This window comes from Dunckerocampus dactyliophorus, chromosome 15 (assembly GCF_027744805.1).
Source record: "Dunckerocampus dactyliophorus isolate RoL2022-P2 chromosome 15, RoL_Ddac_1.1, whole genome shotgun sequence".
Lineage (NCBI taxonomy): Eukaryota > Metazoa > Chordata > Actinopteri > Syngnathiformes > Syngnathidae > Dunckerocampus > Dunckerocampus dactyliophorus.
Window position 1 is genome coordinate 14,573,434 of NC_072833.1, and position 17,363 is coordinate 14,590,796.

General features: G+C 41.7%; 1 protein-coding gene across 5 annotated transcripts; it reads left to right on the top strand.

The window, feature by feature from the left end:
• Positions 1-1,248: 1,248 nt before the first annotated feature.
• On the top strand, positions 1,249-17,235 carry rpgrip1 (RPGR interacting protein 1). Of its 5 annotated transcripts, none has more exons than XM_054752484.1 (31): positions 1,249-1,397; positions 1,445-1,583; positions 1,668-1,721; positions 1,795-1,912; positions 2,045-2,250; positions 4,947-5,049; positions 5,129-5,263; positions 5,325-5,430; positions 5,523-5,546; positions 5,630-5,776; positions 5,846-5,919; positions 5,988-6,199; positions 6,907-6,992; positions 7,087-7,137; positions 7,572-7,745; positions 7,826-7,943; positions 8,015-8,178; positions 8,245-8,584; positions 8,663-8,823; positions 8,897-9,132; positions 10,304-10,419; positions 10,489-10,655; positions 10,740-10,796; positions 12,611-12,720; positions 12,812-12,878; positions 12,948-13,014; positions 13,072-13,148; positions 13,230-13,419; positions 13,491-13,575; positions 14,976-15,103; positions 15,191-17,234. In XM_054752484.1, exons 2-31 carry the CDS (start codon positions 1,496-1,498, stop codon positions 15,337-15,339), a joined length of 3,810 nt encoding a protein of 1,269 aa, XP_054608459.1. In that variant the 5' UTR covers positions 1,249-1,397; positions 1,445-1,495; the 3' UTR covers positions 15,340-17,234. The 5 variants fall into 5 exon arrangements, with proteins under 5 accessions (XP_054608459.1, XP_054608458.1, XP_054608457.1 ...); XM_054752483.1 differs by having other exon boundaries at positions 1,454-1,583; XM_054752482.1 differs by having other exon boundaries at positions 1,463-1,583; positions 15,191-17,233.
• Positions 17,236-17,363: the final 128 nt, after the last annotated feature.

Sequence of the window (17,363 nt, forward strand, 5' to 3'; positions counted from 1 at the left end):
TTTGTAATAATGCATTTTATTTATATTGCATTTTACATTTTAGCAATCTCAAAGTGCTACAGTGAGTGAAAAAATGAAGTTTATAAACAAAATTAAAACTAACACGGTATTTCAAAAATGCTTTTTTTTAAAAAGCTGAGTTTTTAGGTCTTGATTTAAAACATCTACAGTCTGTGGGGCCCCTAGGTGGTCACGGAGGGCATTCCACAACCTTGGAGCCACAGAGGAGAAGGCCCGGTGCGGAGCTTGGTTCTGGGGACTTGAGGGGCGTTTTTGGTTGTACAGACCTGTCGATGCATAAGGAAGTCTGGGGGGTGAGGAGTTCCTTAAGCTAGTGGGGGGCATGTCCGTGAAGGCACAGGTGGGTGAGGAGGAAGACTTTGAATTCTATTGGGACAGGAAGCCTGTGAAGAGATTTCACAATGGGGTTGATGTGATCATATTTGTGATTTCTCATCAGGATCCTGGCAGCTCTGTTCTGGATGTACATGCGCATGCCATCCCTGGCAAGCGCATTGCAGTAGTCCAGTCTGGAGGAGACAAAGGCGTGGACAAGCTTCTCTGCATCTGTCAGGAAGAATAGTGGACAAAGTTTGGCGATGTTCCTGAGGTGATAGAAGGAGGTTTTACAGAGAGATTTGATGTGGGTGTCAGAGATGAGTTGAGGGTCCATTTTAACACCCGAATTGGTGAAGGATGTGTAAAAGGGGATGTTTTGGCCAGAAAAAGTGATACAGGTGATGGTGGAAGAGCGGAGCTGATGTGGTGTACCAATTAGTATGGCTTCTGTTTTGGAATTGTTCAGCTGAAGAAAATTGAGCTTCATCCACGCCTTTATCTCCTGCAAACAGGTGCTCAGTGTAGATGTCGACGGGGAAGCGGAAGAAGTGTCATCAGTACATTTGTATATTCAGTGAATGCCTTTGAAAAGGTGTTTGCAATTTTATATTTTACTTTCTTGTATGTGTATATATAAGCTTATATATATATACTGTGTGTGTGTATATATATGTCTGTGTGTATTAAAAGATTGGTTACTTCCTGTCAAACCTGTGTTTGCTCCTCCTCCATACTCCATCACACATTAACACGTCACAACTTGACCACAGACCTGAGACCTGCATTCCGACACAGAAACGTCTCTCCTCACCCACTGTTAAACTGACCTGAGAACTCGCTTTCGCGTGCACGAGTGGACAGTGTAATCAGATTAGTGCAAAGGCAGGATTACCCGCACAAACAGATGGAACGTTGAGGTGGTCTTCAGGTTTACCTTGAGCCAAAGTGCTCACACTGGCAGAAGCTCAGCAAGAGGAGAACAGGATGAAGATGGATTAAAACTCATGTTGTCCAAGCAGACACAGAGAACAGAGCGCAGAAAGTACTGGAAAACCAGGGTAAACTCAAATTACAATGTGTAACATATGTTAACATGCGTGTTAAGATGTTAAAGCCCATCCAGGTACTTTGAATCGGCTGATTGTGTGATGGTGTGATGTCTCCCGTGGTGGATGAGACAGCGGGGGATCTCCCAGTCCGAGATGTGGGACTGATGAGGGGAGGACTTATGCCGACTGTTCCAGGTTTGTTCAGAATTGTTCAAAAACAAGGATGTGGGATGGGCGTATGTGGGCAGGGTTGGACAACGTAAGGTCTTGTCTCGGCAGATGCCCCACGTGATGTGAAGCCATGGAAGAAGCATCACATCATGATGACCAAAGGTGAGTGCACACCTTCAACTTCTTTATGATTTTGTGCATTCTTTTACTTATTACTCTCGTCTTTCTCCCTCAGATCCTCAGCGGCTCTTTCGTTTCCCCAGGGAGCAACTGGAGGATCTTTGCCTTCACCTGCAAGAAGAGAATGTGGTGTTGAGAACGCACTCACGAGCACAGGAGCAGAAGATGCGCAGGTGCCATGTACAGTAAAGAATGTTCTCCAATGTATACATGCATTTGTACAACATGCATGCCAAAAGAAAAAGCCTTAAATACATACACAGGCACAAAAGCATAAAATAGCCTTGGCTTCGTTCTCTACGAAGGATGTCCACCAGACTGATACGTCTCCGTCAGGCCCGGCCTGGGTCGGGCAGCGCTAAAGAGAGGGACACGGAGGACACGTTGCAGGAGCTGGAAGCCCGTGTGGCCACGCTGGAGAGCCAGAAAGTCATCTTACAGAACAAACTCAGCCTGGCCAAGCAGCACATTCTGGACCTGGGCGGGCGCACGCCATACAAGTTCAACAAAGGTGTGCGTGTGTGTATGTGTGCTGTATTCCAAGCTTTGCCCTCATGTGACCCAGTGTTGCCAACTTGGTGACTAAATCTGGTAATGGTAATGGTTTAATTTTACTTGAACATGCATACAAGTTACAATGGAATACATCACATAGTTCAATTTGCAGTTCCACATGTCCAAAAGGAATAGGAAGAAGCAAGGCTTCAACTGCAATACATTTATTCACTTCCTGTATTCAGATGTAGTCTTTACCAGTTACAATGGAAAATGATATGGTAATGTAACAGTGTAGTAACATAATTGTCATGGTTTTTCTTCAATCATAATAAATAATAATCACATAATTAGTATAATAGTAAATAAATAATAATAAGTTTAAAGACCTAACTGAATTTAGTGGTAATAATAGGTGAGTACTGACAATGAACTCACAAGAATGAAGAGTAATGAGTGTTGTCGTGATTAGACATAGCATTTTGTGTGGTTCAAAACATAGTACACAGTGGTTCAAAACTCTTCTTCTGTTTTGCAAACATCAACTGCTTGTATTGTTTCTTGAAATCACTCATCTTGGTGCTTTGTTTGAGTTCCTTACTCAATCCGTTCTATAATTTGATTACACATACTGGAATGCTGTGGGTTTTTAGCGTTGTTCTCACATATAAGTGTTTCAAGTGTAGTTTTTCCCTGAGATCATATTTCTACTCTCTTGTTGAAAAGTATTGTATGACATTTTTGGGTAGCAGGTTATTGTTTGCTTTACGCGTAATTTTAGCTGATTGAAAATGTACTAGATCAGCAAATTTTAATATTTGTGATTTTAGAAATAGAGGATTTGTATGTTCTCCATACACGGCATTATGGATTATCCTAACTGATCTTTTCTTTTCTGGAGACATTCCAAACTCTCTTGGTGACATACATTCTCAAATGCGAGACTTTTTCTGGTGTCGTTGGAAAGTTTTATGCTATTTGGGGACTTAAAAGTGAAAGCATGTATGTAGTTTCTGACCTCACTGAGCACCAGCGGATGCTGGTGAGAGGTGTGCACCGCCGCAAAGCAGTCACAAGTCGTCAGTGCACAGTCAGCTTCCCGGGCACACTGAGAGCATAGTGTAGCTCTATGCAGCCATCAATCACGCATGCACAATGCCAACGGGGTGGATGTCACCCTGTTTTAGAGTGGGATTTAAGACGTAAATGTTTCATAGCAAAATTGCGACCAGCGACATTGCTGAACTTAACAAACCATTTCTGCAACTATGGTGCTTCATGTAGTTAATAGTTTACACCAGGAGATGGCAGACATCTGTAACTTCAATCTGAGCAACATTTGCGGCTGTGTTTTTATGCAAAGTGTAGGAGTTTATAGACTTTTAACCACCCTTTGTCTCACCATGACAGTCCATACACAGCATATACTTGAGCTGATGCTTTGCTTCACCGTGTTTGGTGTGGCAGGAGGGAAAGTGGTGAGTTGTCAAAACACCGCTAATGGTGAGGGGGGTAACTGGAATTTAAAAAAACACCACAGTAGCGGCATACGTGGTAGTATCCGCGGGAGTCTCCTCAGCAGAAAATGCACTGCTAATAGATAGATATGACCTGAGAATACAATGACCTGGATGAATGAGAATATTCACAGGCATAACAGATACTTTATATCTATCTATGTAATAATAGCGGTTGAGGAAGCAGTGGTGCTCAAGATCCCATTGTAAATGACGGTTGGGTTTGCTTGAGAGATGAGGAAGAGTATCACAAGTTGATCAGACATTTCGATGAGCTGTTATCGTGGGGACAGAGATTGACACTGCTAATGGGACCAACAGAGGAAGCGTTAGACGCTGGGGAGAGAAAGCTAAATGGAAAGCTAAATTGTATCTGTATGATACAACCCGGACAGAGCGTGTGGTTACAGTTTATGAAGAGTTAATAGGCCTGCTTAATTCTACACCACCCACAGAACACTACCTCTTTTAGAAGAGCCTAACGACGACGACGATTTGTCCTTTTTTTCAATAACTCCTCCTCCACCACGACCACTCCTCTTCAAAGATAAATAACATTTATCATTACGTATTATTATATCATTTTTATTATTGTTTTTTTCATTAATTATCCTCGTTTAATATTACTACTGCATCCAAACTCATATTTACATACACACACATATACTGTATATGTATACACGTACATGTAGTACCTATATCATTGGTAATATTACCTTTCCCCCGACTTAAGAACAATTCGACTTAAGAACAGTCGTCTGGAACCAATTGTGTTCGTAAGTTGGGGACCTAGCGTAGTCCTAACTGCAATATAAAAGGTGGAGGCTGGAGGTGAATCCAGATGTAATTATTAACCTGTCTCGGCGTTGAGAGGCACTGGCCGAGATAAAATCTGAAAATAATTTTTATTTTGATGAAGTGATGGCCAATTTTAAATTTACAAACCACAAATCAAGTTTATTTGTAGTTCTAAACGTAATTAAGGTGTTTTTACTCACTTTTTTGTCTCTCCTAGGAGGTTATGCTTTTTTTCCTACAGTATCTGCTACGTCATCTGCAAAAAATATTCAAATCAGCCAATGACGTCATGTAGCAACATCTAGCGACTTCTGGGTCAGCCAATAGCTACTTTTCTTACTGACGAGTTGGCAACAGTGATGTGACCTTCCCTTTCATGTCTTTCTCCTCCTCTAAGCTAAAAGTGCAGAAGTGGATGTTGGAGTTAGGAGGGCGGCTCAGACAGCCCCGCCCCGCTACTGCCCCACAACGGAGGACACCAGGGGGGAGATGGAGAAATTGTAAAATCTTTGAAAAATCATCCCTCTTCATTGCCATTCATTTCTAACTCCCTTGAAAATCCACCTCTCCTTCATCCAGCTGTGTGAGCGAGCAGATGAGGTTGATGGAGCTCCAGCTGACCACCCAGAGCCTCAGAGACACACTCCAAGATAAAGAACGAGAGATGGAGGGAACAATGAGAGAGATGAAGAAGCAACAGGCTGAAAGACATAGGTGAGGACAGCACAGTCGTTGCTTATAACAGCTGAGTCACAGTTGCTCATTTTATGGTCAGAGCAACCATCAGAGAGAACCTGGATGTGATCCGACTCCAAAAGCAGCTTTCCGAGAAGAGTGCCGCCCTGCGGGTAACCCAAGAGAAGATTACTGATTTGCAACAGGTGTGATGCTGTTTATCCGGCCACAACGTTAGGCACACTAGGAGGGTAGGAGAATGTTCATCATTTCAACTCTCTGCTTACTTTCTTGGCAGGCCTATGAGAAACAGCTGGAGGAGGTGAAAACGCAATGAAAGCCTCACACTGTGGTTCTTGACTGCTCCTGTTAATGATGTCAATATTTTATTTTTCTTCACCTCAGAATCAGATGTTGCTGAGGGAAAGCCAGGTTGCCCTCCTGGAGAAAGTGGAAGAGCAGAGTGAGGAGCTGAAGCAGGAAAGGCAGAGAGCCCTGATGCTGGAGGGTCAACTCACGACTGCCAGTTTGTCTCTGCAGAACCTGGAAAAGGTCTGGACATACGCAGGACTTCATTCATTGAAGTAACCTATTCAGTAAAGTATTTTTTTTGTCCTCCAGCTACAAGAGCGTATAAGTGACCTGGAAGGAGAGAAGGATCGGATAAAAGAAAGCTACGACTCTCTACTTGAGAGGTAAGACCACAAAACTGCTTGGTATTTAGCATACTTTAAATGGCTTTATCCACGTTTCTCTTCCATAGTACTTTATCTACTTACAACGGCCCTGTGGGGGAACACAGGGTGGTGTACGAGAAAAGGGACAAACCAGAGAACATCGTCACTGGGACGGACGCGAAGATCCTGGAGGAAGTGCTGCAAGCCGAGAGGGAGGAGACAGGCAGGCTGGAATCTGAGAAGGAAAAGCTCCGACAAGAGAAGGAGATACTGGAGGAGCAGAAAGAGCAGGAAGCAGGTCGGAGCTGAAATTTACTTAATAACAATAATAGCAATAATAGTAATAACAATTTCAAGGGGATCCCTTTGTCGCCTCTACCTCAAAGCTGTTTATTTTTTTAAATTTATTTAATAGATTAGCATATCTTGACCCACTTTTGGTTGATTTTAGTGTGTTTAATGAATTAAAATATGTCAAAGTGACCCCCACATCCTTCAGTTTCTCTCACCCTATTAAAATAATGGCCTAAATCATATTTTCATAAGTCATCATAAGTTTTTGGGAAAACCGACTCAGAGTTCTCAGAGAAGGATAGCTTGTGCTGGACCTTGCCATCAGGGCTAAACCAAAGAGCCCGCAAATCATGTACAGTTGGGTCTCCTGCTTTTTTGCTTGGTCTGATACATGAGAAGTAAGAGCCATGGAGTTTCATGATTTCATCATGTTTGGCCAACCAATCAATCAAAAATGTTGACTTAGGCAAAAAATAAAATGGCCTACGTCACCCTCTTGACATAGGCCATTGTCCTATAGAAGTAAGGATTTAGGCAATTTTACCAGAGATGGCCAGCATTATCAAGAGATGATTTAGGCCAAAAACTGATTTTTGTCAAAAAATGACTTAGGCCATTATTGTAATAGGGTGACGATATGTGACCCATAGTGGTAAAGATTTGGACCCCCCTGATGGAATATATTTTCAACCTGTTGTTGTTAATGTTCAGCCAAACTAGAACATCTGGAGGAGCAGATACTCCAGTACAAAGAAGAGATTTCTGTTCTGCAGCACAGACTCGACTCTGTTACTAAGGTCAGTAGATGATAGTATACGACATACAGGGATAAATGACTGTTTTACCTGCTCGATAACTTGACTGTAATTATTGTGTCCTCTTGTCTTACAGGAGTTTGACATGAGTGATGAAGAGCTCAGCGAAACACTTCTTCAGATTAAGGTCTGTAAGTAAACAAAGCCCAAGGTTGTGTCTCAATTGGTCCACTTCCATACTTACACTTAGCCTTTTGAGTGCATAAGTGCGTTCACACTGCGTAAATACCCAGATGTTGCACTCAAAACATGCAAAATGGCGAGTGCACAGTAATGGACCCTCAACAGTAGCCAGTCACTAACTTCAGTGGTTGCAATTCACAATTTAAAAAAGAGAGAAGAAAAAGAAGAGGACGTTTCCGGTAAATGCGCAACGACAGTAGTGGACTTGGGACAGCATTACACTGCCAAAATTTGCACCACTGCACAGTGTACACAATGCACTTGCTGAAGCATACTGACGGAAGTCCTGTATTCCAACTGAGACACAGCCCTAGGCTGTTTTTTCCAACATACTGAATCTTTGAGAAAGTGTTCTTATTTACTTCCCATGTCGAACAGGCGTTCCGGATGCAGCAGGAAAGCAGAGAGGGCTTACATCTCCTCGGGGCTAATAGAGAGAACGAGGACCCCGAGCTTGCCAACAATCAGGTCTTACACGCCGAGACAGTGCTGGAATTACAGAAAACCAGGAGCCTTCTTTTGCTGGAGCATCGCATAAGTAAAGACCTTCAGGTGCTTGCACATCTTCAACATCAGCACTGGCATCTTCAATACACTATTTTCTGTGTAACCCAAAGTATTTCTACCTAAAGGTGGAGTTGGACACAGTCAAAAGAAGGTTGGAGAGTGAAAGAGAGGAGGCAAGGGTGAGGATGGCGGAGAAAGAGAAAATGCTATCCAAAAGAGCTCTTCAGATCGACACCTTACAAGGTAAGAACTGAAACAGCAGCAGCACAGTCCATCAGTATCAATACCTAATACCTTTAATGTGTACTCTAAAGCCCAGTTGAAAACTATTGCGTACAACACAAAGAACCACAAAGAGACCATACCAATACAGTACACATGGCAAACAGGAGGAGGGGAACTAGTCCTGCCTGTTGAAGACGATATTTCCTTTTCTCCACTGAGGGTTGGAGAGTCCCTCTTAGAACTTCACATCAAGGTAAAAAGTACTTCATTAATTGTATTAATGGTTGTTTGGAGGCTAGCTGCGCTCTTTCTTCAACAGGCTGCCACCTTCACTCCAGGTGGTCTTCAAAATATGAGCAGCATGGATCCAGACCAAGGTGACGACATGGTGACCTTCTGTACATACAGCCTTTTGGACTTTGAAGTTCACTCCACACCTCTGGTGGCGGGAAGCCAACCCAACTACGGCTTCACCTCCCATTATGCTTTGACTGCTCGCGATCTGGGCAGACTGGAGGTCCAGGGTTCGAGGGTTAGAGTGGAGCTCCACCAGGCAGTAGGAGGGGTTCGGTTTCTGACGCATGGAAGTGGGCATGTGTCTCTGATGGCTGCCATGGAGAGGAGAGGGGAGCGTATTAATGGGCGTGTGAACATCACAGGTCCATAAAAAGTCACATAGTGGATTGACAGGGTCTGTTTACTGTCAGACATCAAATTCGAGTCTCTCTCTCTTCAAGGTTCTGTGGGGGAAATAGTTGGTGTTGTGGATTTCTGGGTGCGCCTATTCCCACCTGCAGAGCCCATGGACGCCATGGCGGTAGGAGAAAATGACAGGAACACAGCAACACAGAAAATGCCGGCTCAGATCTCTCTTGGCTGGCAAGATGGTGGCCACGTGGTAAATCCAAGTGAACTTTTACAAAGATTCCCATGCATGAGTTCTGTTTAGAATGATCACTTTCTATGCAAAGCAGGAGTTGTATGACTTTGGCGGAGGGATTCCCAACGAGCTGGTGTTGCTGCTGGAGCACTGTGAGGGTCTGAGAGGGCGCTGGCCTGGACTCCTTCCTGATGCCTACCTAACCTACAGATTCTACGACCTGCAGCCCCATGTGTCCCAAACGGTCCGGAGTAATGTGGACCCAGTTTTCCATGACTCCTCCAGCTACCCGCTTGCGGTCACAACTGATGTGTTGCGCTACTTGAGGTAGGCTGTAAACCACCATACAATAGGTCCCCGCCTATTTGTGGTTCAACATTTGCTCCCAAACATATTTACAGATTTATTTTTTTGTGCTTTAAATTGTAAATGATTCTGGGGTTTTTTTGTAACTTCAATAGAAAGTGGTTTGATGGCACTATCTGCATGGGTAAAAAAGTGCTGCAGCTGTGAATCCAGCAGAGGGTGCTGTCTCAAGTCAATTCACTCAACATTTGCTTTTGCGAAAGATTATCACCATCACATCCAAACATCACAATTTTGACGCAGTCCATCCGCTCAGTTCGTATACACGCACACAGAAAATAAAAACTTTGAAAGACAATTATCACTTTTTTCAATTTTCACTTTTAATTTACTTGAAATACTGCTAAGATGCTATTTATTTTTATTTGATAAACTCTCTTTTCCATAAAATACTGCTGTGATGCACCTTATTTTTACCTCCACCAAGCGCAAAGCGCAAATGCAGAGGTTATGTTTTTGCCGACGTTTATCTGTTTGTCCGTTTGTTTGTGTTAAAAAAAACTAGAAAAATTGTGAATGGATTTGGATTAAATTTTCAGGAATTGTCAGAAATGGGACATGCAAGAACTGACTACTTTTATTTTTTTAAAGGATTCTCTAACATTGCAAGAGAGGACCATTTTTGGCATTTGTGCATATAACTCCACAAGAAATATATCAAAATGTAGGATTATTATTTTGGTGTGAATCACAATATGGTGGGAACTATGGCGCTTGCCGGAGGTCTGCGCTCTCTGAGTGCTTTTCTAGTTGTTAAATGCAATTGTGCTGTTATACTACAACTTTGTTTAAAAACTTTTGTTCAGCGTTTGTGGAATGCTATGTTTGTCAAAGCATTTAAAATGTGGTTTCTCATGTCAAGTGAGCATAATGGGACAACGCATGACCCACCCTTGAGCCCTTACATTTTTTAAACTGTGGCCCTCTTCATTATGTACTTGAATAGTCCTGGTTTAGAGTAGATTTTTAAAAAAATGTTTTTCCAGGGCTTTTTATGGGTGCATCCACTATTTGTGGTTTTTTGCCATTCGCAGGGCGTCTTGTAGCCGGTGCAAATCACGAGACCCTACTGTACACCATTACACCACAGTGGAACGTGCAAAATGTCGATATTCATGTTTAAATTCCGCAGGTCAAGCAGTCTTTGGGTGTATGTATTTGATGACAGCGATGACCAGATACCACCAGCCTACCTGGCTAAAACGCCCATTCCACTGAGAGCGCTGGCTACCGGCAGGGAGATCACAGGTGAGTAAGCAATATTCCAGTTTATACCCAGTAAAGTGCATAAACCTGGAGAGTTCTCTGGTTCTCCAGGTGACTATGTTCTGCGGGATCCAGCCGGGGGTCCACGGGGCACTGTCAGGGTGCTGATTAAATGGAAGTACCCCTTTCAACCACCAGTAGATACGATAGAAAGCTCGGTGAGAAGACAAGGAGAAGCAGAAGAGTCACCAAGGCCGATAGCAAAACCCAGAGTCAAGGTGTAGTTGAAATAGTGGACTTTCTATCTACTGTAAGGACATCAATATTTTGCATTCTACAGCTTTTGCCTTGTTTTACCACAGACACATCAACTTGAGGCAGGAGAAACCAGAGCAAAGCTGAGGAAGATGAAAGCTTGTGTAAGGTTAAATGTCTTTTAAAGGAAAACTGCACTTTTTTCCGAATTTTGCCCATCATCCACAATCCTTATGTGAGACATGAACACATGTCTTTCTCTTTTCTGTGCGTTCAAAAGATATAAAAACAGATAAAAAGTGCACATAATGGGACACACATATGCCGCCTACAAGGTTTTATGGTTTTATATACATGCTCTAACCATGTAGTAACAGGTACATTAATTTTACAGTATTTTGGCATATTTTGATCCTTTTAAGCATTACAGGAACTTCCTTCCTAAGCGCATTGATTTCACATAGCAACATAAAAACAAACGCCTACACGTAGCGTAAACTTATTCAACCATACTCAAAAACAAAAACACAGCAGCAGTAGCAGCAGCTCCAATATGTAGCGTTACCTTTTGGTAGTGACGCGCTGCGGGCAAGTGTGTGGTGAAGCTAGTCGGCAATAGGAGCTGACAGTGTGGTGTGGCAAGGTGTCAATACGCCAGTAACGTAGTTCGATCAGCGTAACAATATTAATAATAACAATAACAATGTTGCTGGTTAATATGCATATCACATTATATGTAAATGGTTCGTCGTTGGCACTTTTTGTATTTTTTCAGACGGCTTTATAGGTGGAATAAGTGTTTCCCATTACATGCATTTTTAGCTGCGTTTTTTTAGCTGTTTTTATCAGGGCTGTCAAATGAATAAAAACTTTTAATTAGATAAATCACTGTTTTTAAATTAATTAATCATGATTAATCACCTGCGATTGGCTGACCGGTCCAGGGTGTACCCCGCCTCTCGCCCGAAGTCAGCTTGGATAGGCTCCAGCATACTCCTCGACCCTAATGACGAGAAGCGGCATAGAAAATGGATGGATGGATGGATTAATCACCATTATCAACTATGTCTGAAATATGCCCATTTTTACTGTGTTTAATGAACAGAAAGATCAATGACAGGACAGGATTCTATATATTTGTATGTATTAACAGCTCCAAATGAACTGAATATGTCAGTTAAGCTAAAAGATACCACACAAGTCTAAAAATCTATTTGTCTAGTCTAGTCTAACACTAGGCTCTTTAATAGTAGCAGAACATTTGAATCACACTTGAAACCGTGTTATTATGAGCAATGAGGGGTTACGTTCAAAGACCTCATGTAATTTAAGGTAAATTTACCTGTTTTCCGTGTATTTTCCAGCATATTTAAATGTAGCAAATTGTACATCCGAATTAAGAGTTACGAAGTGAGTGATATGACTATCCACTTCATGTTTTTCTTTACCTTCCTGTTTATTTACACACACACGCGCGCATCACAAAGTCGTTTTTGTGACGGTCGGAGTGTCCCTGAATGTATCTCTCATTCTTGTAATGAGAATGAGGAAGTATTGTTCCCAGGATGAAGGGACTAGAGACGTGTGTGAGTTGGAGATACATACAGTATATGCTGTTGGAATTGTACTGCTGTTCAGGTCAGAATGAAGTTATAAAGGAGCGTCAGACTCTGCGTGACTGTGTGGGACGCTCCACTGTGCTGCCGTCATAACAGAGAGGTATGCTTGCTCTGGTGCGCATGCGTTAATTGCACAAAAAAATGTAACATCATTATAAATGAGTTACTGTCGTTAACGCGTTATTTTTGACAGCCCTAGTTTTTATATCTTTAGAAAGCACAGAAAAGAGAAAGACATATCTTTTTCATGTTTCACATAAGGATTGTGGATGATGGGCAAAATTCCCCAAAAGTGCAGTTTTCCTTTAACCACAACACTAACAAGCACTATGATGCAACAGAGTGTTCTCTGTTGGTAGCCTCCACTTGACAACATAAAACCGGACCAGACCAAGAGGTCCAGTAAGACGTTACCTGGTCTTCATGACAAGGAAGCCTCTATTGTGCTCTCCCATTCACCAATCACAAAGTAAGTTACGCCAATGGAAGAATGTGGCACAATGATGGAGATGACCTCAGAAAAAAAAAACAAAAACAACTCCTTTCCCTGAACTCCCAAGGTCATCAGAAGGAACATCTTCCAGAACTTCACCGAGAAGAAGCTCTGTTAGTGATCCTGCTACTCAGGTAGGTGTTGACGGGGTCTATTGATGTCATGGAGGCAGTGTGAGGTTAACGAAATGTTCTGATGTTCAGAACATTTCCTCTGTGGATCTGGTGTCAGTGTATGAAGAGCTGGAAAAGGAGGAAAGGAGTGAGAGTGGTAAGAAGCTACATTTTACTTTGTGGTCTGTCTTCATTGACACAATTTCCTGTGCAGCTGCTGAAGAACCCTCAGAGTCCTCTGAGACCTCAACAAGCGAACTGATTGTTTCATCCAAACAAAAGAGAAGAAAGGTAAAGTAAAACCATGATGAGGAAAACACAGCTCATCATACAGTATGTACAGTAAGTCATTATATTGGCATCACCACTCAGGGTGACAAGTTAAGAGTGGAGATCCTGTCCTTGACCTTTGAACCATCCTCTCATGTGGCACTGGACGATTCGGTGCAGCGCGTCTACGTGGAATACCGGCTGCTGGGCGTCCCCATGGAAACAACAGAGACGCCCGTGTCCCTCCGCAAGCCCACAGAGGGGGAGGAGATTTACTACAACTTCACACGAGGTGCATTTATTGCAGAGCGGCGTCAACATTTTTTTTTTGCTTATCTGCTCATCTCTCTGTGTCTCTGCCAGTCATCTATGTGGATGGTTCACTGTCAGCTCCACTCAGACAGTATCTTTACACCATGTTGGAAGGCAGTGACCCCAACAAGGGCAGGTACAGTAAGTCCGTTTACAGCAGGGGTGTCCAAAGTGCGGCCCGAGTGCCATTTTTGACCCGCAGCTCGTTTTTTATTGGCCCTCAGCATATTATTGGCCAGGGCATATTCTGAAAATAAAAATTATTCATTACTAGTGAGATATATTACAGCAATTTGCTTTGTCACCTTTCATTTGTAAGCACTTTCGGCACAAAGGCTGACGGTTTCAAAGGGAAAGCAAAGAGGCAATGAAACATGACACCACCTTCCTATTGGTGGAAAAAAGACGCACATCATGGCTTTGAAAGGAAACACAGGCCTGACTTTTCCCTCTGGGTCATCAAGGATGTTATAGTCAGCTTTCTTGAGGAAATGGAAGGGGACACATTATTCTTTGTGTACACTGTTAGTAAATTGTAGATGCTTGAGGCTTTGCTTGGCTTTGAAGATGAAAAAAAATACACGTTAGACATTTTTACAGTTATAATATATCAACATCAATATTTCCCCTACTCTGATTTGAGGTTTTGGGGGGATTTTAGACCCAATGTGTTAATACGCTGTGTCAAAATGGAAAAAAAAAATGTACAGTCACATGAGCCTGTAAAAAGAAACCAAGTGAGGCAACATAAACAGGTGAGCTATACTGTATAAGGTGAGCTATACTTTTAAGGTGAGCTATACTGTACAGGTAAACACAAAAGTATGCAAAACCTCACCTCCATGGGGTTAACATTAAACATGACCTGCAACAGGAAATAAAACTAAAAAGAAAACATTGAAAAAGTTATGAGAAAAAGTGATTTGCCATGTAATATATATATATATATATATATATATATATATATATATATATATATATATACTGTATATACAGGCCTTGATTGGGATATTCAAGAACAATTTAAATGACAATGTAAGTCAGTCATTTACAGTTATAATTGATTATGAAAATGTACATGAGCCAGAGATTACTTTCTTTTTTTTAAATTGTAGATTATAAACCTTGAAAGTAAAGTAATCCATTGTCTACTATTGAATTTACAATTTGAATTTACTATTTGAATTTCTTTAAATAACTGAAAAATATATTGGCCGATATGTATTATTGATTTAGCATTTGGATGATCAGGAAATGCATTCATTAAAATTTTAAATAGAAAGAAATTAGTGAAATGATATGGCCGCTATTTTGTATGAAGTTAACTATATATAACTTAGCATATCATGACCTACACTGGATTGTTTTTTGGATGTTTTATAAACTCAGATGTAGAGGATATCAAAGAGGCTCCCCGCATCATTTCATTTTTCTATAGAAAAAGTTTGGATACTCCTGGTTTACTGTGAAGAAAAGTGTGTTGTGTTTCTTGTTTCTTGGATTTGTGCAGACATAAATCACAAAGTGTTTGCTCAGGTTAAAGTTCACAGTCGTCAGCGAGCCAATGGACGACGATGAGGAGTGTTGGGATGTCGGATGCTCCTTCTTGGACCTGCAGGAACTGCTGCTGACAGGAAATGACGTCATTGAACGGCAAATTGACAGTAGGTGTTTCTGAAACTTTTACTGACATGAAATGCAAGGCAGGTAGTATCAGCTTGGGTTTGTTGATCTCTGTGTGTTTTCTCCAGTTGTGCGCGTGGATGATGAGAAGGAGGTGATTGGATTCCTCAAAGTGTCTCTGGAGGCAGCAAAAGCCCTAACTGGTATTTACCAAGAGTTTCACCGGCCAGAGGATGCTGAAGATAACAGCGATGAAGAAGGCCAACAAGAGGGATAGGAAGAGCAGAGGGGGAAAGAGGCAATAGACTGTGATGATGTCAAGGACTTCCAAGCAAAATATGTGTCCATAAATTTAATTACGCTATTCACAAAAAGTTAGGAATATTCGCACTATTTGCACAACAACTTGCTGTTCTTGAACAAGGAGCTGAATGGCAAAAATCACAGCAGTGTGTAATCTATAAATTGACCAATAAATGTCCTTGTTCAATAAGAATTGGAATTTAATTAAACAGTCCTCTTCATCATGCTGTTCACATTTTGACATCATGAGACCAAGACCGCACTAACAATGGATCAACACTATCTGGCCATTGTGAGGTTTCCACTTTTCGACGTATGTCAACGTATGATTCATACGTCCCGCATACGCGGGCAATAAGTTATGCGATCGTTGACGCCGGTTCACACACATTATTTGTAAGTTACGCACAATTCGTAATACGTCAAGATAATATCAAGCATACCTTTGCCTTCTTGTCCACTCTCCGGTAGTCAGTCTTCTTGATGTCCCAGAGGATGGTGTTCTCACAAAGGAAATCACACATAAGCTGCTCCTCTTGGACATTGAGACAAAACTATGTCTTCTTGGCTCTCTTCTTGGCAAGGGTTGGCTGAGAGGAGCTGGAGGCCACTGGGAAGCAGCTTCCGACAGCATTGACGATGCCTGAGAGGCGTTAGAACCTGCGTCATCTCCATCAGAGTGAGAGTGGGAGGGGGAGGCTATGGGTGGTGATGGATCCTTCTTAAGTCCACGTCCTCGGCCTCCGTCACTGCCCTGATACTTCTTGGCAGCGGTCTTCCACATTTTCTTCGGCATGATGGTGATGTTGACACTGCCATGTTTAGTGAGGTTATGATTTGAGTCATCAAGTGGCAGCCTTTTTATAGGCTACAGCACGTGATCGTCGGCCATATGCTGCTGTGCGGTTTGCATAAGTTAGACTGGCGTTGGGCGTAAGTTGTGAACGCCGGCAACACGCTACGCATTCGTTGGTATAAGTTGTCTATAAGTTATAGAAACGTTCTATATAAGTTACTAACACGTCATGTATACGTCGAACTCGTTATGAAAATGCTATGTATACGCCCAAAATTGAAAAAAACGTTGACAGTTCAATGTATGCATCAAAATGATCACGTCGGGCATGCGCTGGCTAAATCGTCAAGGTGGGACAGGGCCTTAAAGGACATAGCGCATTTTACATTCACCCTGAAATTTCACACAAAAGCTGATAAGTCATGAACTTTTTGTGAATAGGGTATATGTTTGTGACATCACAGAACTGTTAAAGCCTATGTACTGTATTGTTAACTTAACCCTTATGGTGTTGTTTATGTGTTTCAGACATGCTTAACAAGTTATATGAAAGAATATCACGTGTTTACAGTTGCACAATTCAACATGTCCGAACAGGGCTAGGAAGAAGCAGAGCTCATTTAATCCCTTCTCCATATCAATTACTGATAAATCATTCACCCATCTTTTACATGTTGACAGTGACTATTTATTTGGCTTACATTTTGTCATTTAAATTTTATTCACTTTCGGCGTGAATAGAAAGTAAGGGGTTGAAAAAATAAAATACCAATAAGCAAATGGGAATTAAGAAAATGACCCAACATACTGTAGCTTGAGCAGTGTTAAGAAAAAGGAAGATAAAAAAACACGATGAAATTTTAATACATATAACAAAATAGGAATATATTGGTAATAAATACAAAATAAAAGTTAGAATAAGTTGGGACATTAAAGACAAGACAAGTAAGCAAAGACATTGAGAGTAAATACATAAATACTGAAGTCATAGTTTGTACGGAATCACTCTATTCATGACGAATTTCTGGATATACTGTAGATGAAGTAATAACTTCTTGGTCATATTCAATGAATTAAATATATTGCTTCATATTGTTCACTTGGCTTCACTGGCATAATCTGTGTTGTTATTGTGGCGTTGTTGTCGATTGTTTTTGTATGTCTGTTTCCTTGCGGTCGAGATGACGTCATCTTCAATACAG